Source organism: Cydia fagiglandana, chromosome 1 (assembly GCF_963556715.1).
Source record: "Cydia fagiglandana chromosome 1, ilCydFagi1.1, whole genome shotgun sequence".
NCBI lineage: Eukaryota > Metazoa > Arthropoda > Insecta > Lepidoptera > Tortricidae > Cydia > Cydia fagiglandana.
Window position 1 is genome coordinate 28,643,705 of NC_085932.1, and position 17,842 is coordinate 28,661,546.

Consider the following 17,842-nt stretch of genomic DNA (forward strand, 5'->3'; position numbering starts at 1 on the left):
TGGTTATTTCTTTTGGAAGATAATTATAAATTCTTATAAAAGTACCTATAACCAATATAATTAGGTATGAAGGATTAAACGCTTTAACCTCTGTTTAAATAAGGAAGGTGTATCTACTCGAAATCGTAAAACTTACAGTGTGAAAAATTCCATTCATGCTATAGTAATCGGAATTAAGATAAATTAAATGTACAATGGAGACGGCGAATGGCTGTGGGAATAGTCCCTACGTGCTGTTCTCTATCAACTATCGGACGAATACTTAGTATCAAAGCCTTCAGAATCTCCATAACCTTCGAATTCCTTTTCAAACGTTCCCTTATCAGAATACCCTTGTTTCCCGTACACTCCTTTCTTCAATTTATGATGGATATGCCCTTTATTAAAACCAGCGCCTCCGCTCAAACTGTAACCGCTACCTTTAGCACCAACTTTGTTAATAGATCCCTTGGTTTCATCATCTTCGTAAAACACTTTATCTTTCTTGTACTCGTCTTTATGATGGACGCGGTGGAAGCCCCGAGTCTTGGTTCCTTTTCTGTAGGTCCTGTCTTCTTTTCCTTTAACGCCGACTGCTTTTGCGGCTGCCGCTTCAGCTAAGGCGTAGGCAGCGACATCATCGTAGTATCCTTCGTCCTCCGCTCCTAATCCTTTGAAAAACTTTTTCAAATCAGTAACTGTCTTCTTCCCTTTAAGGCCTTTGCTAGCTTTATTGCTCTTTTCATATCCTGTTGTTTTCGCTTTAGTCTTTTTCTCATCCTCAGCCTCATCGAGTAGCTTCGAGTAGTCGTCCAAATCTTCCTCTTCTACCTCGTATTTCAAATCATCCAGGTCAGTGTCAAGGTTGTCGAATTGCAAAGTGCCGACACTAACCGGCGAAGAATCCGCGAAGCAAAAAACTAATATCAATGGCAGAAATTTTCGCATTGTTACGCTTTTGTGTTGCGCAATTGAACTGGGTTGCGACACTGACATACATGATTGGAGGCGTCGTTTTATACTATTTTTAAGCCAAGGATGGTTTTTTCGTTAGATGGGCATCTGGTTGCGGACGATTAGATCCGTAATCGATATGACGATTGGATGCAGCGGTTTGGATCGGTCAAGGCTCTGTGTGATTATTTCTGTACGGTCGTGCACACGCCTGCTCTAGCCCGGGGCAGGTTGGAGAAGCATCTAGAATGGTTCCGTATCTACTACAAATAAACTTATGGTTGCTTAGGTATAGCTATCCATGCCGTGATCGACAACCGCGACCATAGTTAGTTCCAAGCGTGTGCTTTTGACACACTATACTTATGACAGTGAAATACGTCTCGTACAAATTTTGAACAGCCACCGGGGAAGCACCTCATAGGACACCGCAATCATAAGGAAACTAGTTAGTACACTACATAGGTACCTAGTTCTACTAGGTACCTATAAGGTATTATGTAGTTTGTAATGGATGTGATGAGTCAGGTTGCAGAGGGTGCACTGTGTTGGGTGGCGAGACTTGCATTTGTTTCCTAACCTCAGGAATGATAAGAGAGAGAGAGATCTTTATTTGCATACCATAGTACAGATGTTATATACATGGACCCTGGAAAGGGTGTAGCAAAAATTGGTGGTTAACAATTTCATAGTATTGGTTTACTACTGACTTATACTTACGTTCGATACTTATACATTTTCTAAATTGCACTTCTCTTTAAAGTAATACTTATACATTTCTAAATTGCACTTTTAAGTTTAACAGCCTCTTCTAATGAATACTTGAATCTTATTACCTATAGACAAGGATTACTACATTATGTTATAAGTACCTACTTATTACTTTTTCTATTAATATAAAATATGTTATAATATAATACAATTATATTTATATTATATGCTAAGTTACTATTTATTTATTACATTACATAGTATCATCCTCCATAAATTCGGCTATTGAGTAGTAACATTTATCCATCAGCATAGTTTTAAGGCGGATTATGAAGTTGGGGTCTGTTTTTAAATAAGTGGGGATTTTATTATAAACATTTATGGCTCTGTAGTATGGACCGTTCTTGTATATTTCTAATTTAGGCTCTGTTGACGTCGAGGGTTTTGACAGAATTGGAATAAATGTAGGTTTTTGCGGACAAATGTTGCTACTTCCAAAATGTACAGAGAGGGGAGGGTCAGTAAGTTAAGATCTTTGAAGTGTGGTCTACAGCTGTGGGGTGGATGTATATTTACTAGGATCCTGATACATTTTTTCTGCATGATGAAAACGTTTTGAATGTCGGTGCTGTGGCCCCACAAGAGAAGCCCGTAGCGTAGCCATGCGACTGCTTGTGAGTGATACGCCGCCAGCGCACACTCTAAGGTAGTGCTACACTTCAATACGCTAAGTGCATACACAAATCGGGCAAGTTTATTTTTAATTTTTTCTACATGTTTTTTCCATGTCAAATGGCTGTCCAGTGTGCTTATTTGAAGAATGCAACGCGCTCGTGGCTATAACTTCCACTTTACATGTGCGCTTATTTGCCACCGTCGTAGTATATAAAAACGAATAACTAGGTACGAATGTTTCCGCTACCCAAAGGTTGCCTGGAAGATATCGTACCTATTTTATTGTATTTTTATTGAGGTGTGCAGATAGGAAAAGTAGGTGTTCTATTTAAGTGTCTTTTAATTCGAATGGAACCCTAAAATCAAAAGAAACTATAGAAATACTAGGTATTTTTTTCCATTTCTTCGCTCAACCAAACCTGCTCCGTACGCGTTTTCTAATTTAAAAAAAAAACCTTTATAATCTACAAGCTTTAATTTAATTGTTGAAATTAATTAGGGGCGCAATAAATATGAGCGTATTTAGTAAGTAAACTTGTCATTTTATAATAACGGATTACTGATTTTGCTGTAAACGAAGGGCACAAGGGTTATTAAATAATGATTTTTGGCTGAATGAACATTCAGCCAAAAATCATTATTTAATTACCATTTACCACAAACTACTAAGAAGATACTACGTATCCATTTACCAATCATTGGCAGCTCTGGCAACATTATCGTACAAACCTACGGTTACCGTCAATCCCTTATATTTATACGAAAAGTATGTCTGTCTGTTAGAATCACATCAAGAAAAGCATAGCCTAATAAAACATGGTCTTCTCTTCCCAGAGTGACACAAGCCTACGTCACAATAACATGGCCGCTATATATAGCGCTATCGCATATTATCATATAGCGCTGTCGCATGATGACGTAGGCTTGTGTCAGTCAGGTGACCTAGAAAAGACGGGAAGAGAGTACCAGGCGGAGTATATTATTATACCATGAAGAAAAATTTGCAGAGATTTTGATAGCCCACGCACCATATAAAAGTATAAAGTATAAATAACATTTGGCACCGCGTGAGCTATCAAAATCGCTGCACTTTTCTTGGTCTAACTCTATACCACTTCACGCTTTACCTAAACCGCTGAACCGCTTAAGATGAAATTTGGTACGGAGATAATTAGAGGCCCGAGGAAGGACATAGCTAGTTAGACTAGTTTTTATCACTCATCGCCATCATCCCAGTCCCACGCAGACGAAGTGTCGGGCAGAAACCTATAGTCTGTATCTTTAGGTACTTCTGGCTTAAGAAGTCATTTGAGGGTAGATTTTGTTTACTCTTTTTTAAATACCTAAAGATACAGTGTGCGTACAGCTTGGCAAAAAAGAGTAGAAATTAAAAAGTGGCAAACTGTAGTGTCGTCCCGTTTTCTTATATTAATTGGTTTGAAAGGGACGACACTACAGTGTTGCCACTTTTTAGGGTTCCGTACCCAAAGGGTAAAACGGGACCCTATTACTAAGACTTCGCTGTCCGTCCGTCCGTCCGTCCGTCCGTCCGTCCGTCCGTCCGTCCGTCTGTCACCAGGCTGTATCTCACGAACCGTGATAGCTAGACAGTTGAAATTTTCACAGATGATGTATTTCTGTTGCCGCTATAACAACAAATACTAAAAACAGAATAAAATAAAGATTTAAATGGGGCTCCCATACAACAAACGTGATTTTTGACCAAAGTTAAGCAACGTCGGGAAGGGTCAGTACTTGGATGGGTGACCGTTTTCTTTTTTGCTTTTTTTTTGTTTTTTTTTTGCATTATGGTACGGAACCCTTCGTGCGCGAGTCCGACTCGCACTTGCCCGGTTTTTAATTTCTACTTTTTTGCCAAGCTGTACGTGAGTGATGTGATGTCACTGAGTGAGTGCAGCTCGAGGCGTAGCGCTTGTATATTTACCAATTTCACCATACTATGGTGACCGCGCTTCTAGAGTCTGTGCGGAAAGAGAAGAGTCGTGGAAATCTCTTCTCTTCTCTCTTCTCACTTCTCTATCCGCACAAATTCTAACATGTTGCAACTGGAATTATTAATTTTCACGTTGAGCGCATGTACAAACCATCCTCTTAAAAAGAAATGAAAAATCTAAAATCGGGTATGGAAATTTTAACCTATATTAGTGTAGGAAATAGAGTTTATTATATAATTGACTCCCTATACAGTGTGTAAATTCAATACGGGCCAATATTTAAACTGTGGTTAGCGGAGGACCTAAGAAGTGGGTATATTAAGATACTGCAATCCGGATAAAGGGTCAAAAATCCTGACATGTCCGGACAAATCCGGACGTATGGCAACCCTAATTACGGGGCCATAATTAAGTGTAACTTTAAAAATATCTTAATTACGAGTAATGATTACATGGATAATTCTATACTTATCTGGTTTAATTTATTCCCCGTATGGGATTTACACACTGTATAATATTTCATGATTCTCATCACACACATCATTTTCATCATATTTTTGCTTTAATACCATCAGTAGAACGTAATAATTCATAATCAATACCTAGTAGAGCCTTAGAACAAGCAGAGGTCGTCATTGATACCCTCCATTTTCGATAGGATCGATAGGGATTGGGGAACAGAAATAAGTGCACAAACATTAAGTTTTCAATTGTTTATATATATCAGCGTTACAAAAATATTTACAGCATCATTCGTTTCGTACAAACATAACAATTTAAACGGACAATTAGTTAACAAATATTTACACATTATCGGTTTCGTTGTTTATTCGTCGTCGTCGTCATCATCCTCATCATCATCATCTTCGAAGTGGTACTCTTTCCCGTCTTCGCTGCTGCCTTTCTTGCCGTGCTCTTCGCTGTGATTGTAGTGGCTCTCCTTACCCTCCTCAGCGGAATGGCCGGTATCGCTTTCATCGTGATGCCCTTTAGCGTGGAAGCCCGCTTTACCAAACTCACCCTTATGAGAACCAGAGTCGTGGGACCCACCTTCCTTATGGCCGCCTTCCTCGGACCCGTGGTGGCCCTTCTGGTTGCCGTATTTGTTGAAGTGGCCGCTGTTGTCGGCGACGTCGTAGAAGTCGTGGTCCTTCTTGAACTCGTCCTTGTGGAACACCTTGTGGTAGCCGGTCACGTCCTCGCCTTTGCTGAAGTGCTTCTTGTGTCCGTGATCGCCTCCTTTGTAGCTGGAGCCGGCTTTGTGGTGTTTCCCGTGGGCATCAGCTTCGTCGTGGTGGGCAGCTTTTTCTCCTTCAGATTCGCCGTAATGGCCTTCCTTATGTTCCTTGCCGTAGTGTCCAGCTTCGCCAGAAGCGTGGTGGTCTTTGGAGCTGTATCCCTTGCTGCCCTTCTCGCCGTGGGCGGCGTGGTGTTCTTCGCCGTAGTCGCTGCCCGCTCCCTTTTCGTAAGCGTGGCCGTGTCCGTGTCCATGTCCGATTCCGATTAAATGTCCGTACAGTTCCGGATCCGTGTGATCCTCCTCTTCATCATCAACATCATCTTCATCGTCTTCATCTTGTTCAGCGATATGCTTAGCGAGGGGTTCAGCTTCACCGTGGAAAGTTAGAGGAGTTGCGGGCAATTCGTAGACCTCAGGCTCAGGTAAAGGTAGGGTCAGAGGTTGCGCTACAGGTAGAGGCGGCGCGAAAGCCGCGGGCTGGTGGTACTGCTGCGCTCCTAGTTGGATGAGGCTCGCGGGGCCTCCGTTGTCGCTTCTGTAGATGTACCCGCTGGCCACCGGAGCCACGTAGGACACGTGGACCGCCGACGCCGCCGCGACCACCAGTAGAACACAGAAAGCCTTCGCCATGGTTGAGATGTGCTCGCTGCAGTGACCTGTGCTGTAATAATTTGATAAGCCTATTGCTCAATATTTATATCAGATCAGAGACAAAGGAAGGACTACCGCACCTTTCTAGTAGCCATGTAACAATTTGCTTATCATAGCGAGGTTGTGTACGCGACAAAGACATTGGCAATGAAAAGGCGTTGTGCAACAGTTTGCGGTCGATGGCATGACGAATTGGCGTGAAATGGTCTTGGAGCCCACCGGGCCACAAAAAAGATTTCATTCACCGAGATAGTGCGCGAGTAGGGCGCCATTGTTGTAACCAAGTGGATACATATTCATCGCGAAGGAAGCTTATAGTACCTACTGCCTAGTTCAGCCATTCTCAAAGTGTGTTCCGCGAAAATATACTTGTAATAATAAGAAAAAAACCAGCTCTTCTATAGATATATCTGGTCCACAGTGATGAACGAAAATTTTTAATTTGGGGTTCCGTCAAATATTTCGCTTGCCGAAAGGGTTCCGTCACCAAAAAAGTTTGAGAACCGCTGGCCTAGTTTATTTAGGTTTTTTTAAACATAATTGTTATAGGGATAGGTATTTTAATTTATTGTACACGCTCTAAGGCTTTGGGTTTGATTTTTTTTCTCACGACATTAGAATAGGACGAAATAGTAAAGTTAAGTTGTTTCCCCGTAATCGTGGCTGTTATTTTTAATGGAGAAGAGATCTCTTAGAATAATCGTTAACTTTTACTTAACAATTAATTATTAATATTAATGAGTAATCGAACCAACATAGGTTTAACTATCTATATCAAACAGTACCTAGGTATATTACCTGTATATCTACTCGCCAATGTAAATTATTGTAGAAGCTTCCCTGATAAATAAAAAACCTATATATATCTAATATTTTCTTCAATAAGTATGTATACGTGTCGTGGAGGGAAAAATTAATGTAGAGGTCATAGATAGATATCTGTTTACATAGGATTTTATGTTGTGATGTAGGTACTTAATAAAACAAGTAAAATATTAATAAGTTTTTGGCAAAAAATTCATTTTTGGTACAAGCTTTTATCTCTGACTGTACTTTTCTTACGACAGACAACTAATACTCATCGAGACAATTCTAAAAACCCCTAACACAATTAGGTTGCGTTGTTTCATCACAGAGTTCCTATGGCCGCCTCCTGTCTCCATCATCAGATTAGTTCGACAGTACCATATTATTGTATTTGTCATCAGAACTACCTACAGCTGCAAATTTTCATGACGCTACGATCCTTGGAAGATGGTTAAATTAATTACCTTAGATTCCATTACATAGTTAGTTACATACAGGTCGAGAGTTCCTATGGCCACCTCCTGTCTCCATCATCAGATCAGTTCGACAGTATCATATTATTGTATTGTCATCCGAACTACATGCAGCTGCCAATTTTCATGACGCTACGATCCTTGGAAGATGGTTAAATTAGTTACCTTAGATTCCATTACATAGTTAGTTACATACAGGTCGACCTAATAAAAGCTTGTTAAAAAGCAGTAAAAGCACTGCACAAGTACACAGGATCTGATGACTGCATGATGACGTATGCTGACATTACCTGCAAGCAATTGTGCCATAACTCGAATCTTCTCCGCGACATGGCATGTTGAGTGACACGCCTCACTCTCTGTGACGCTGAACTAAATAAAACAAATAAAACTTTTAAAAAGTGTTAATTTTTTAAATGTTAAAAGTACCATACATAACTACGAGTAGATGCATTAGATACAATTGTAATTACCGTTACCTAACCAGGAAGAAAATGATACGTGCTACGGGCTACGGCGTAGCGCTTCGTAAGAACTATTATATAATCTGTGGTAGCGCTAGAACGTTTCAGAGGGCCTACAGCGAACCACGTTCGTCGTGCTGCCTCTCTGTTGCACTTGTTAATTCGTACGTAAGTGTGACAGGGAGGTAACACCTCGAACGTGGTTCGCTGTAGGCCCTCTGAAACGGAATTTTAATACCAGTCAATCCGAGCGGTTTCCTGTTATTAAATTTGGTTAAGGTCTTTTTTTTATTTCTATTATTATTCGAGCCTATGGTGTCCAACTGCTGGGCAAAGGCCTCCCCCCTCTTCGTCCCTCCCGGTTTAGAGCTACATCTGGCCAATCTCTCAAAAAGGAGTCCCTCGCCATCGCTGACGAGGTCTGCCGGGGGATCTACATCGTGGTTATCTTGGCCCGCAAGTCATTCGGCATGCGGCAGACATGACCAGCCCTGCAGTCTCAATTTAGGCCGCTTTTCGAGCTACATCTATTATTTGAGTTTTAGAGCGCAGCGTAGTGTTCCAGATGATGATGATGTAGATCCCTTTTTATGGTATAAAAACTTATCGTTTACTGAATGCGTAGAGGTGATCCTGGTGATGTCTCTTAAATAAAGGGGCCCACAAATTACTAGTTCGCCGGACAATATCGGCCTGTCAGTTGTTCGGAGCTGTCAAATTTTGCGTTTAACTGACAGGCCGATATCGTCGGGCGGACCTTGTATATTTGTGACGTTCCTCGGCAAAAGGTACCTTATGGCGGCTGGCGCTACCTACGTCGCATAGCGCCGCAATAATATTGGAGCGCGTTAATAATAGCGTAAGCGCCAACCGCCATTAGGTACCTTTACTCGTGGGACGTCATCGTCACATTGAATTATAAATTATAAGAAACAGGAATTCTGGATCTTATTCTTAATACATCTGTAAAGATATATAACCTGTATAGAACTCCGCTGTTGTGCAAAATCCATGGAGGCGATTATGTGAACTCGTACACATATTGGAATGGACTGAATAAGCACCTGTGAGGAGTATTACAATGTTTTACATTACCTAATAAAGCGTATCAACTTCCTTCGCGAGAAATGAAACATATGACAAAGTCTAGTGAAATCTCAACCTTGTAGTTATAGGGATAAGGTTCAAAATAGTATATGTGTAGATTTAAAAATATTATACGCTCATAAATCATCACAGTCATTTATTTTGTAAATTTAAAGTTCGTCTTTCCACTCATTTAAGTATCAATTCATATTATACTAGCGACCCGCCCCAGCTTCGCACGGGTTACCTACACAAATTATATACCTAAACATTCCTCAAGAATCACTTCATTAATAGGTGAAAACGGCATGAAAATCCGTTCAGAAGTTTTTGAGTTTATTGCGAACATACATATATCCAGACAGACGCGGCGGGGGACTTTGTTTTATAAGGGCGTGTGAAGGTAAACGCATAATACCTATTTGTACCAAAAGTACCTGTTCTAGTTTAAATTGTTCTACATTTAGATATAAGGTAAAAACTACCTACTATAGGTACTATCTCTTTTTGTTAACTTATTCTCTAATACTAACTTCAATCAATCATACAATTACTTAATCATTCTCTAATACTTTGTAGATACTTACTTTTGATTTTGACGCGTAGTCTGATCAGTTACTTTTCTTGCTGACTGTACCTAAACCTTCTATCGACAATAATCAACAAATCTATAAGTACTGTGGCCTTCCATCACTGAAGGGTCTTTATGCTTAAAGTGCAATAAACTCCATCAAAAATTCTGATAGAAAAGTCCTTATTGCAGATGAAGCATAAGGACCCTTCTCTATGGAAAGCCACATATTCAGGATTAAGGTCTGTGACTTTTGGTGTTTGGGCATGTCTACAGGAAAGATGTGAACACGGTTTCGTGTTTGACCCAAATATTTAAAAATACCTATAAATTTTTGCATTATACAGCAATAAAAGTATGTAAAAAGAAACAAAGAAATTGGTTAGAAATATGGCTTATCTTTATCTTACAAAATATACATATTTACAAAAACTAACAAAACAATAACAATCTTTAACAGTCCCTCAGTGTTTGACTTGGTAGCCGTAGACCTTTCCGCCATGCCCTTCCCCCGCAGCCTCTCCCTCCCCTGAATAGTAGTGTGAGGAGGATTCTCCTCCGTCTGCGGAGTGGGTGGCCCCGTGTTCGTCACCAGACTGCTTCTCTCCGAAACCCTCTTCTCCTGCGTGTGCCTCGTCATGCCCTGACTCGTGAGAACCTCCTTCTTCATGTGCTCCGGCTTCTGCCCCGTGATGTTCCTGTCCAGCTCCGTGCTCATCGAATCCACCTGTAACACCTTCTGTGTCATAGAAGTCATGGTCTTTTTTGAACTCGTTTTTGTCGAGATGTTTGTGATAACCGTCGACCGCCCCTTCCTTGCTGTGGGCGAGTTTGTGCCCGTGGTCGCCTCCAGAGTACTTGTCACCTTCGTCGTAATGCTTGCCGAAGGCGTCTGCGTCCCCATAGTGTTTCTTATGACCTCCCTTTTTAGAGATTGAGTAGCTTTCATATTTCTCCGTGTGATAGTCTCCTTCTCCCCCTTTCCCGTACCCGTGGCTGGAGGCATACCCTTTGTGTCCTTTATCACCGTGTGCATGATGCCCTTCGGAGCCATAATCACTCCCTCCCCCGTCGCCATGATAAATCCCTAGATCGTAGTGACCTAAACTGTGCAAGTAGTCAGAGAAATCGCTATTATATTTGCCGAAGTCTGCCGCGTAGTCCTTCAGGAATTTTCCATAATCTTCTTCATCAGCGATGCCATCAATGCCGTCGTCATGTTCATCAGCCTTTTCGACTACTGGAATGACGTAAGCCTCGCTGGCATGTGAGGCGGCTTTAGCCTCGTCTTCTTTAGCGTAGAAAGGTCCAGCAGCGACCGGGATAGGAGCAGCAAATGCCTTAGGCTGGTCATACACCGGCAACTTCGACAAATGCTCCATTACATCACTCTCCTCCATTTTGATAACGCTCGCGGGTCCGTCGTTGTCCTTTTTGTAAATGAATCCAGTAGCGGCGGGTTGGAGGTCGGACCCCGTCGTCCGGACCATCACCATCCTCTCCACGGACTCCCGCATCTCCATGCAGGAGCCACACACGGCTAGGAACAGTAAAGCGAGTCTCCGTGCCATCATCCCGACGTTGTGCGCGGCAATGCCGAGAAAGGTCAAACGATACTGTTATATAGGGTCGTTTTGCTAGAACATTGACATTCATAACGCCCCGATTTGCGCTAGATTGGCCAATGCACTTCTGTGTCAATGATAATAAAAACTGTTTAATTTATTCGGTGCATAGCTGCGCGTGGGGCGTGAAAAGACATGCTCCCGCCGCCGCTGAAGGACGCTTCCACTACGTGTTCGTCAAAAACGTGTGTAGATTGACTACATATAATGTAGAGTTGTAGATTATGTTTTACAAACACGTTTATTTTATTGAATGTTTAAAAACTAAATTTATTATTTATTTAATTAAGAGTAGCTTTTGTGCGGAAAGAGAAGAGTCGTGGAATGTATGGGGCCCAACGGAGTTCCTCCAACCTCTAGTTGAGTAGTGTTAGTTAGAGCTTATATGCCCTAACGCCTAGCTAACACTAATACACTAAATAAAAGCATGATTGGATTAGATTAGATTATTTATTTCATGAAATAAATTACAGTACAACTTTGCCTAAGCCAAAATTATAAGAATTTACATCACAATCGTCAAAAACTAAAAACTAACATGCAAGAATTCCATAAACCTTTCATTATATAATTCAATATTTTATCTCCCAAAAGGATCGTCAGGGTAAAATTCACAAGACATATATGTCAATGTTTCGATGTTTATGATGAGTCATGAACACGGAAACTTTGGAATCGGGGGTTGGAGAAAGAGTGTGCGGTACGGGACCTCTGTAATACCATCGACACCATGGTTGCAATAAATAAATATGATATGCGGGGGCATGGGAGGCAAGCGGGTCTTTGTTTTTACTTCCACGGTATTCGTGCGCAAAGTAGGTATAATATTTACTCGATCGTTAACAAACTAGATATTGCGACATAATAAGTAATAGTACTCGATAATACTTATTCTTCTTCTTTTTCTTCTAGCTAAGCCTTTTCCCATTATCTAAGGTCGGCTCTCCCTTTCCTCTTTCTCCAAACAGGCCGATTTGGACTGTGATGATACTTATTCTATTACAATAAAATATATTTAAGTGATGATGACAAAACAAATCAGTGCCTATGCTACTGATATAGGTAGATACTTAAAAATAAGTAAAAGTAAAATTGACATCAGCACAGTATTTATTATTAAATAACATTTGTTTAGTTCACATAATACTATAGTTTTAAGGGATGTCTACAAAAATACTTAAGTATATGGACTTAACTTATTTTACAATAATATTTTTGCACCAAAAAATATTTACATGCCAATAAAATTAAAAGTAAGTAATGTAGATATAACAACTGGTGGTCTTATCGCTATAGAGTCTTCTCTGATGAATTACAATGGTGGTCAATTTAAAATACAGCTTGTCTATAATTTGCCAATCCGCGTACCTAATGTTACCTATAAATCTTTTTTTTACTATATCCATGACTTTAGAAATCAATACAACTAAATTTGTTTTTAAATACCACTTATAAGAGATAAATATTTTGTTCAGTTTTTTTATGCGCAAAAAAAAAACATATCAGGTGAAATTGTTTTAGGATGGATTTGAGTAGGTTGGTAACTAGTATTTTTTTATTGATTTTCGACCAATTTATCCCACCACCTATGGTTCCTTCTTGGGCAGTTTATATACCTAAGTACTAAGAAACCAAAAACCAGAATCCGTCAAAAAGGTTAGTTATGTTGTATTTGAAAACATCCCTTCAGTTGCATTATGGCTTCAATTGTCCCGCACGCCGCTTCGGTGTGTGAGGGAGATTATTTTATAGGTACCTACGACTGCGTGCAAGTGCATTTGTGTGCGCGCTCTCTCGTTCACATTTGATCCGCATTATTGTGATAACCGATAACTTTAAAAATCATTAATTATGTTATGATTGCACATCGAAAACACGCTGTGCCCCATGTTGCTCAATTTCCTTCTTCTCCGCCACTCTTGAAAAGACCCGGCGCCCCGCATCTTTCCCACCACGATAATGGGCCTCTTCACCGGCAACGGCTCCATTTCTATATTTATGCTGGGCGCTATCTTCTCAACCACCACACCTTGCTGGCTAACCTCCGGTTCGCTCACGGGCGCTAGCGGTAGGTGCTCCATGTGTTCCACTTGCGGTTTCCTTATTTGTTTAGCATTCACCGTGATCGGTTTGACGGTATGTCTTGTGATCTCATTTTCTACAGGCTCCGACCAAGACACCGAAGACTCGATCATATTATTATTCTCCACAGGAAGTGATCCAATTCTGAAGTAAGAGTCCAGAAGATCGTTGGCTTCTTTTATTATATGCCTTGGGCCGATGCCGGAGTAGCGTTTTCTGTGCGGACTCGTTAGGTGCACGTAATCGCTGTTCGACTTGTCGACTAAACCGCCGAGCTTAAATCCGTTGTCGATTCTGTTGAGTCGGAAGGAACTAACATAATTGATGTAAAGGTAAATCACGACACTGACTTGGAGGATCTTCATCTTCGCCCGCGGCTCTCTCAATGACCACGTCTCGCTTACATTTGCCACTTATAAAGAGTTTGTTTGTTTTATTTTTCTGTCTACATTACTACATTGTATATGTAAATTTGGCATACCAACAACAACATTCCTAACTGTAAACCGGTGGACCTTATTACGAAAGGCATAAGGTCCACCGATGTACAGTTAACAGTGTGAGCGATGGTACATGCATTCTCCTACAATGATGCGACATTTTGTTTGTAATAATTGCTAAGTAAACATGCATACATATTGAACAAATATAAACTTTATCAGTTACAAAGTTTATCTCCACGGCTTCAGTTCAGTTCAGTTCAGTTAGGAGCACTGCAGTTTATTTCACGGTGAGAACGTGATAAAGAACACATCACATTACTTTAGATCGGTTACAGATTTCAAGGTACCTATTGAACAATGGGAAATAGTTATACCACACCAGACGGTAAAGGCAAAGGCTCTCTTGATTGTTCAAAAACTGATCAGAAAGTAGCATTTTATCCACGTAACAAAGCAATCAAATGCTAATTTTCAGTTGTTTCCTTATGTTGGCTGGCAGAATTTACTTTTAAATTATGATTTTGAACATTAACTAGCTATTGAATGACATTAATTTTGAATTGTTTATGTTTGATATTTTACAGTTAGTGTTTTCCTTGCATTGGTATGGTGAAACATTTGGTGTTCTACTTGGGGGCCGGGGGCAAAATATGTTTAACCCTCGTGCCTTGAAACCTCCACAACGCTCAAGATTCCATTTTTCCCACTCCTCGCTAAGCTCGTTCAATTTGGGGATCTTGCTCGGATATCAATATTACCACGAGAGGTTAAACAACAACTTTGCCCCCTTGTAAAACAAATGCCTATTGTTATATTCGTCTCCCATGTGATTGATTATAGACAGGTTTATTTTCACCGTGTTTTCAGCACAGCGGGGCCTATAATATGTGATAATCGTTAATATAACGCCAATCGAAACTTAAATAATGTGCGGAAATAGTCATGTGACTTTTCGTAGCGTCTTGTCATTCCGATACATTTTACTTTTCGTTTGGCGTTTGTCAATGTACGATTGACATCTCAGCTAGAGTCGCACAAAGAAAAGTCTTCAGTGGATTTGATAGCCCACGCAGTTTAAGTGTTATTTATACGTCGTAATTTCATAGAAGTTTGACGTTTAATATGACACTTGCAGTGCGTGGGCTATCAAAATCACTGCAGACTTTTCACGGTCTGACTCTAGGCGCGCAGGTCAGAATGACTCTCTTTAATCTTTAAAAACAGTGGGGAAAATCGCTTTTTACTAACTACTAAATACTCCAGAGAATTTTTGAAATTTAAACATAACGCGATATTACCTAATACCTACTTTATTACTTTCCTCGCGATGGTGTTATTAAAAATTTTGTGTTTTACCCGGCACTCCCGGCAATAAAGTTTATTTAGACCGCGTACCTTGAAACGATCGCAGCGCTTAGGATTCCATTTTGACAATTTTATTAAGGAATCTTTCGGTTGCTCGGGTCTCAAGATTTGAATTAGTGCGAGAGGTTGAAAAACAACTTTGCCCCCTTCACACTCTTGAAGAATATATTGTACTTATTCATATTTATTCATGTGTTTTTTAAAATAAGGTTTTAGATTTGTTTGTAGGGATATATTGTAAAAAACGGACTTCGCGGGTAACATCGGACTATGGTCTTAAACATTTGTGCATAAATACATACTATCCGTGTTTGACCCGTCCCGATCTAACACTCTGTCAACTCTATTCTTAATAATATTACTTAAAGACTAGAAGCTGAATCCACCCACTCATTTGAAGAGTAATCTATTAATGAAAAATATAAAGCATGCATTTTTATAAATATAAATAAATAAATATTATTATAGGACATTCTTACACAAATTGACTAAGTCACACAGTAAGCTCAAGAAGGCTTGTGTTGTGGGTACTCAGATAACGATATATAGTTATAATATACAAATACTTAAATATATAGAAAACACCCATGACTCAGGAACAAATATCTGTATCATCATACAAATAAATGCCCTTACTGGGATTCGAACCCAGGACCATCGGCTTCGCAGGCAGGGTCACTACCCACTAGGCCAGACCGGTCGTCTGAATTGAATGAATTGAATTATTTATATTGTCATCAGCTTTAACAGTTGATGACACTTACAGACTGAGCTCACAGATAATAACAATCGGCGCGGGCATTGTAAAACTATTGAGTTGTTTAACATTTGGATAGACAATAAAAAAAAAACATTATTGTGTTTACGTTCTGAGCTCAGCGAACCTCGATCGCCTAGTTAGCTTCAGGACTCCGCAGACATGGAACGTGAAGTAAAACGTGTTCTACTCTTTATAGTTGCAAGCTTCGTGATATCCAAGGCTCGTTTGACAGAGAAGAGTCCGGATAGTGTCACGAGTGTTACGGCATCCGTCCCTGTGAAGACCCATAATTATCGTGTTATGAGGCAGGAAGGTGACTTCAACCAAACTTCCCCAATAAAACAACCTCTTGTAAGCCCCAAGCTGAAAGTCTCGAAGAAGATTTTTCCCCGTAGCCTCGCAGACTCAGAACCGCTCGCAGCCCAAGTTCTAGTAAAAGCGCCTATACCGAAATATTACGATCTGCATGACGACGAGTTTGAAGCGCCCGCAGAAAAAAGAAATTTAAGATGCATCGTAGACTCTGGCCGGGATTCCGAGGACGAAGATTTTAATATAGACGATTATGATTTTGACGTGAGACATGACGAATTCATTGGGCGGAATAAGCCGATACAACCAAGGGTCATGGAATTCATGATTTCAGAGTCACCAGAAACCGAACGTCCCGCCAAAGTTGTACCAAAAAAACAAGATGTGAAGGAATTTGTGATCGCGACCTATAAGCCGAATTTGGAATCAGACTGAGATGGAAACGAAAACCTTTGTCATCGAGAATAGGTACTTTGATAGACTATAATTAAATTTTTATTGTCTTTAATATTAAAGAGATAAGTTTCATGATATCTGATTTCTGATCTTTAGGGTTCCGTACCCGTAAAAACGGGACCCTATTACTAAGACTCGGCTCTCCGTTTGTCTGTCCTCTGTCACCAGGCTGTATCTCATGAACTGACAGCTGAAATTTTCACAGATGATGTATACTGTTGCCGCAATAATACAAATAGGTACTGAAAACAAAATAAAATAAATATTTTATTTTATTTTGTTTTTATTAGGTATTTGGTCCCCCGGGACAAAGGTGTGTTGCATGGGAATACAACAAACTTGTTTTTTTTTTGCGTAATGGTACGGAACCATTCGAGCGCCAGTCCGACTCGCACATGGCCGGTTTTTAAAAGTGCCATTTTATAGAATTAAGACTTAACTAAATAAGTTTTTGGCAAAAATTTCATTTTCGGTACAAGCTTTTATCGCTGACTGTACTTTTTCATACGACAGACAACTAATACTCATCGAGACAATTCTAAAAACCCCTAACACAATTAGGTTGCGTTGTTTCATCACAGAGTTCCTAATGGCCACCTCCTGTCTCCATCATCAGATCAGCTCGATGGTCGCTGTTTTGTCGCTGACTGTACTTTTTCATACGACAGACAACTATAATACTCATCGAGACAATTCTAAAAAGCCCTAACACAATTAGGTTGCGATGTTTCATCACAGAGTTCCTAATGGCCACCTCCTGTCTCCATCATCAGATCAGCTCGATGGTACCATAATATTGCATTGTCATCCGATTTATACATGCATGCAAAATTTCAGCTCAATCGGAAACCGGGAAGTGGATTAAATTTAACTTGCAAGATTTGATTACACACAGACAGACAGACAGACAACGGTCAGGTGAAACTAAATAAAAGCTTGTAATAGAGTGAATTTTTAACTAATAATAATAACGTTAACATATTTGCCGTGAATAAAAAATAGAAAACTGGCCAAGAGGATGTCACGCCATGTACAGTGTAGGGTTCTGTAGTTACCTGTCCGTCATATCCGTATTCGTTTCGTAAGACCTATCCAACGACACCCCACAATATAGGATTGAAGCAAAAAAAAAAACATCCCCACTTTTCGTGTAGAGGAAACCGCCAGTCCGCCACCGCCATCCTACCCACCACCCTAAAAAAATCTTTATTCTAGTTTTTATTTTACGACTTT

At 40.2% G+C, this 17,842-nt stretch overlaps 3 protein-coding genes across 3 annotated transcripts; all 3 read right to left on the reverse strand.

Annotated features, from left to right (window-relative positions):
- Window positions 1–243: 243 nt before the first annotated feature.
- Window positions 244–927, reverse strand: LOC134667617 (uncharacterized). Its single transcript, XM_063525074.1, has one exon. The coding sequence runs from the start codon at window positions 925–927 to the stop codon at window positions 244–246; it is 684 nt and encodes a 227-aa protein (XP_063381144.1).
- A 4,046-nt stretch (window positions 928–4,973) lies between these two features.
- On the reverse strand, window positions 4,974–6,464 carry LOC134671471 (sarcoplasmic reticulum histidine-rich calcium-binding protein-like). Its single transcript, XM_063529338.1, has one exon. The coding sequence runs from the start codon at window positions 6,142–6,144 to the stop codon at window positions 5,101–5,103; it is 1,044 nt and encodes a 347-aa protein (XP_063385408.1). The 5' UTR covers window positions 6,145–6,464; the 3' UTR covers window positions 4,974–5,100.
- Window positions 6,465–9,944: 3,480 nt separating this feature from the next.
- On the reverse strand, window positions 9,945–11,349 carry LOC134671480 (filaggrin-2-like). The gene has a single exon (XM_063529349.1). It carries the CDS (start codon window positions 11,138–11,140, stop codon window positions 10,031–10,033), a length of 1,110 nt encoding a protein of 369 aa, XP_063385419.1. The 5' UTR covers window positions 11,141–11,349; the 3' UTR covers window positions 9,945–10,030.
- Window positions 11,350–17,842: the final 6,493 nt, after the last annotated feature.

What these genes read in the sequence shown, in the direction of transcription:
- LOC134667617 (XM_063525074.1), bottom strand. Translation starts at nt 927, where the DNA reads ATGCGAAAATTTCTGCCATTGATATTAGTTTTTTGCTTCGCGGATTCT.
- LOC134671471 (XM_063529338.1), bottom strand. Translation starts at nt 6,144, where the DNA reads ATGGCGAAGGCTTTCTGTGTTCTACTGGTGGTCGCGGCGGCGTCGGCG.
- LOC134671480 (XM_063529349.1), bottom strand. Translation starts at nt 11,140, where the DNA reads ATGATGGCACGGAGACTCGCTTTACTGTTCCTAGCCGTGTGTGGCTCC.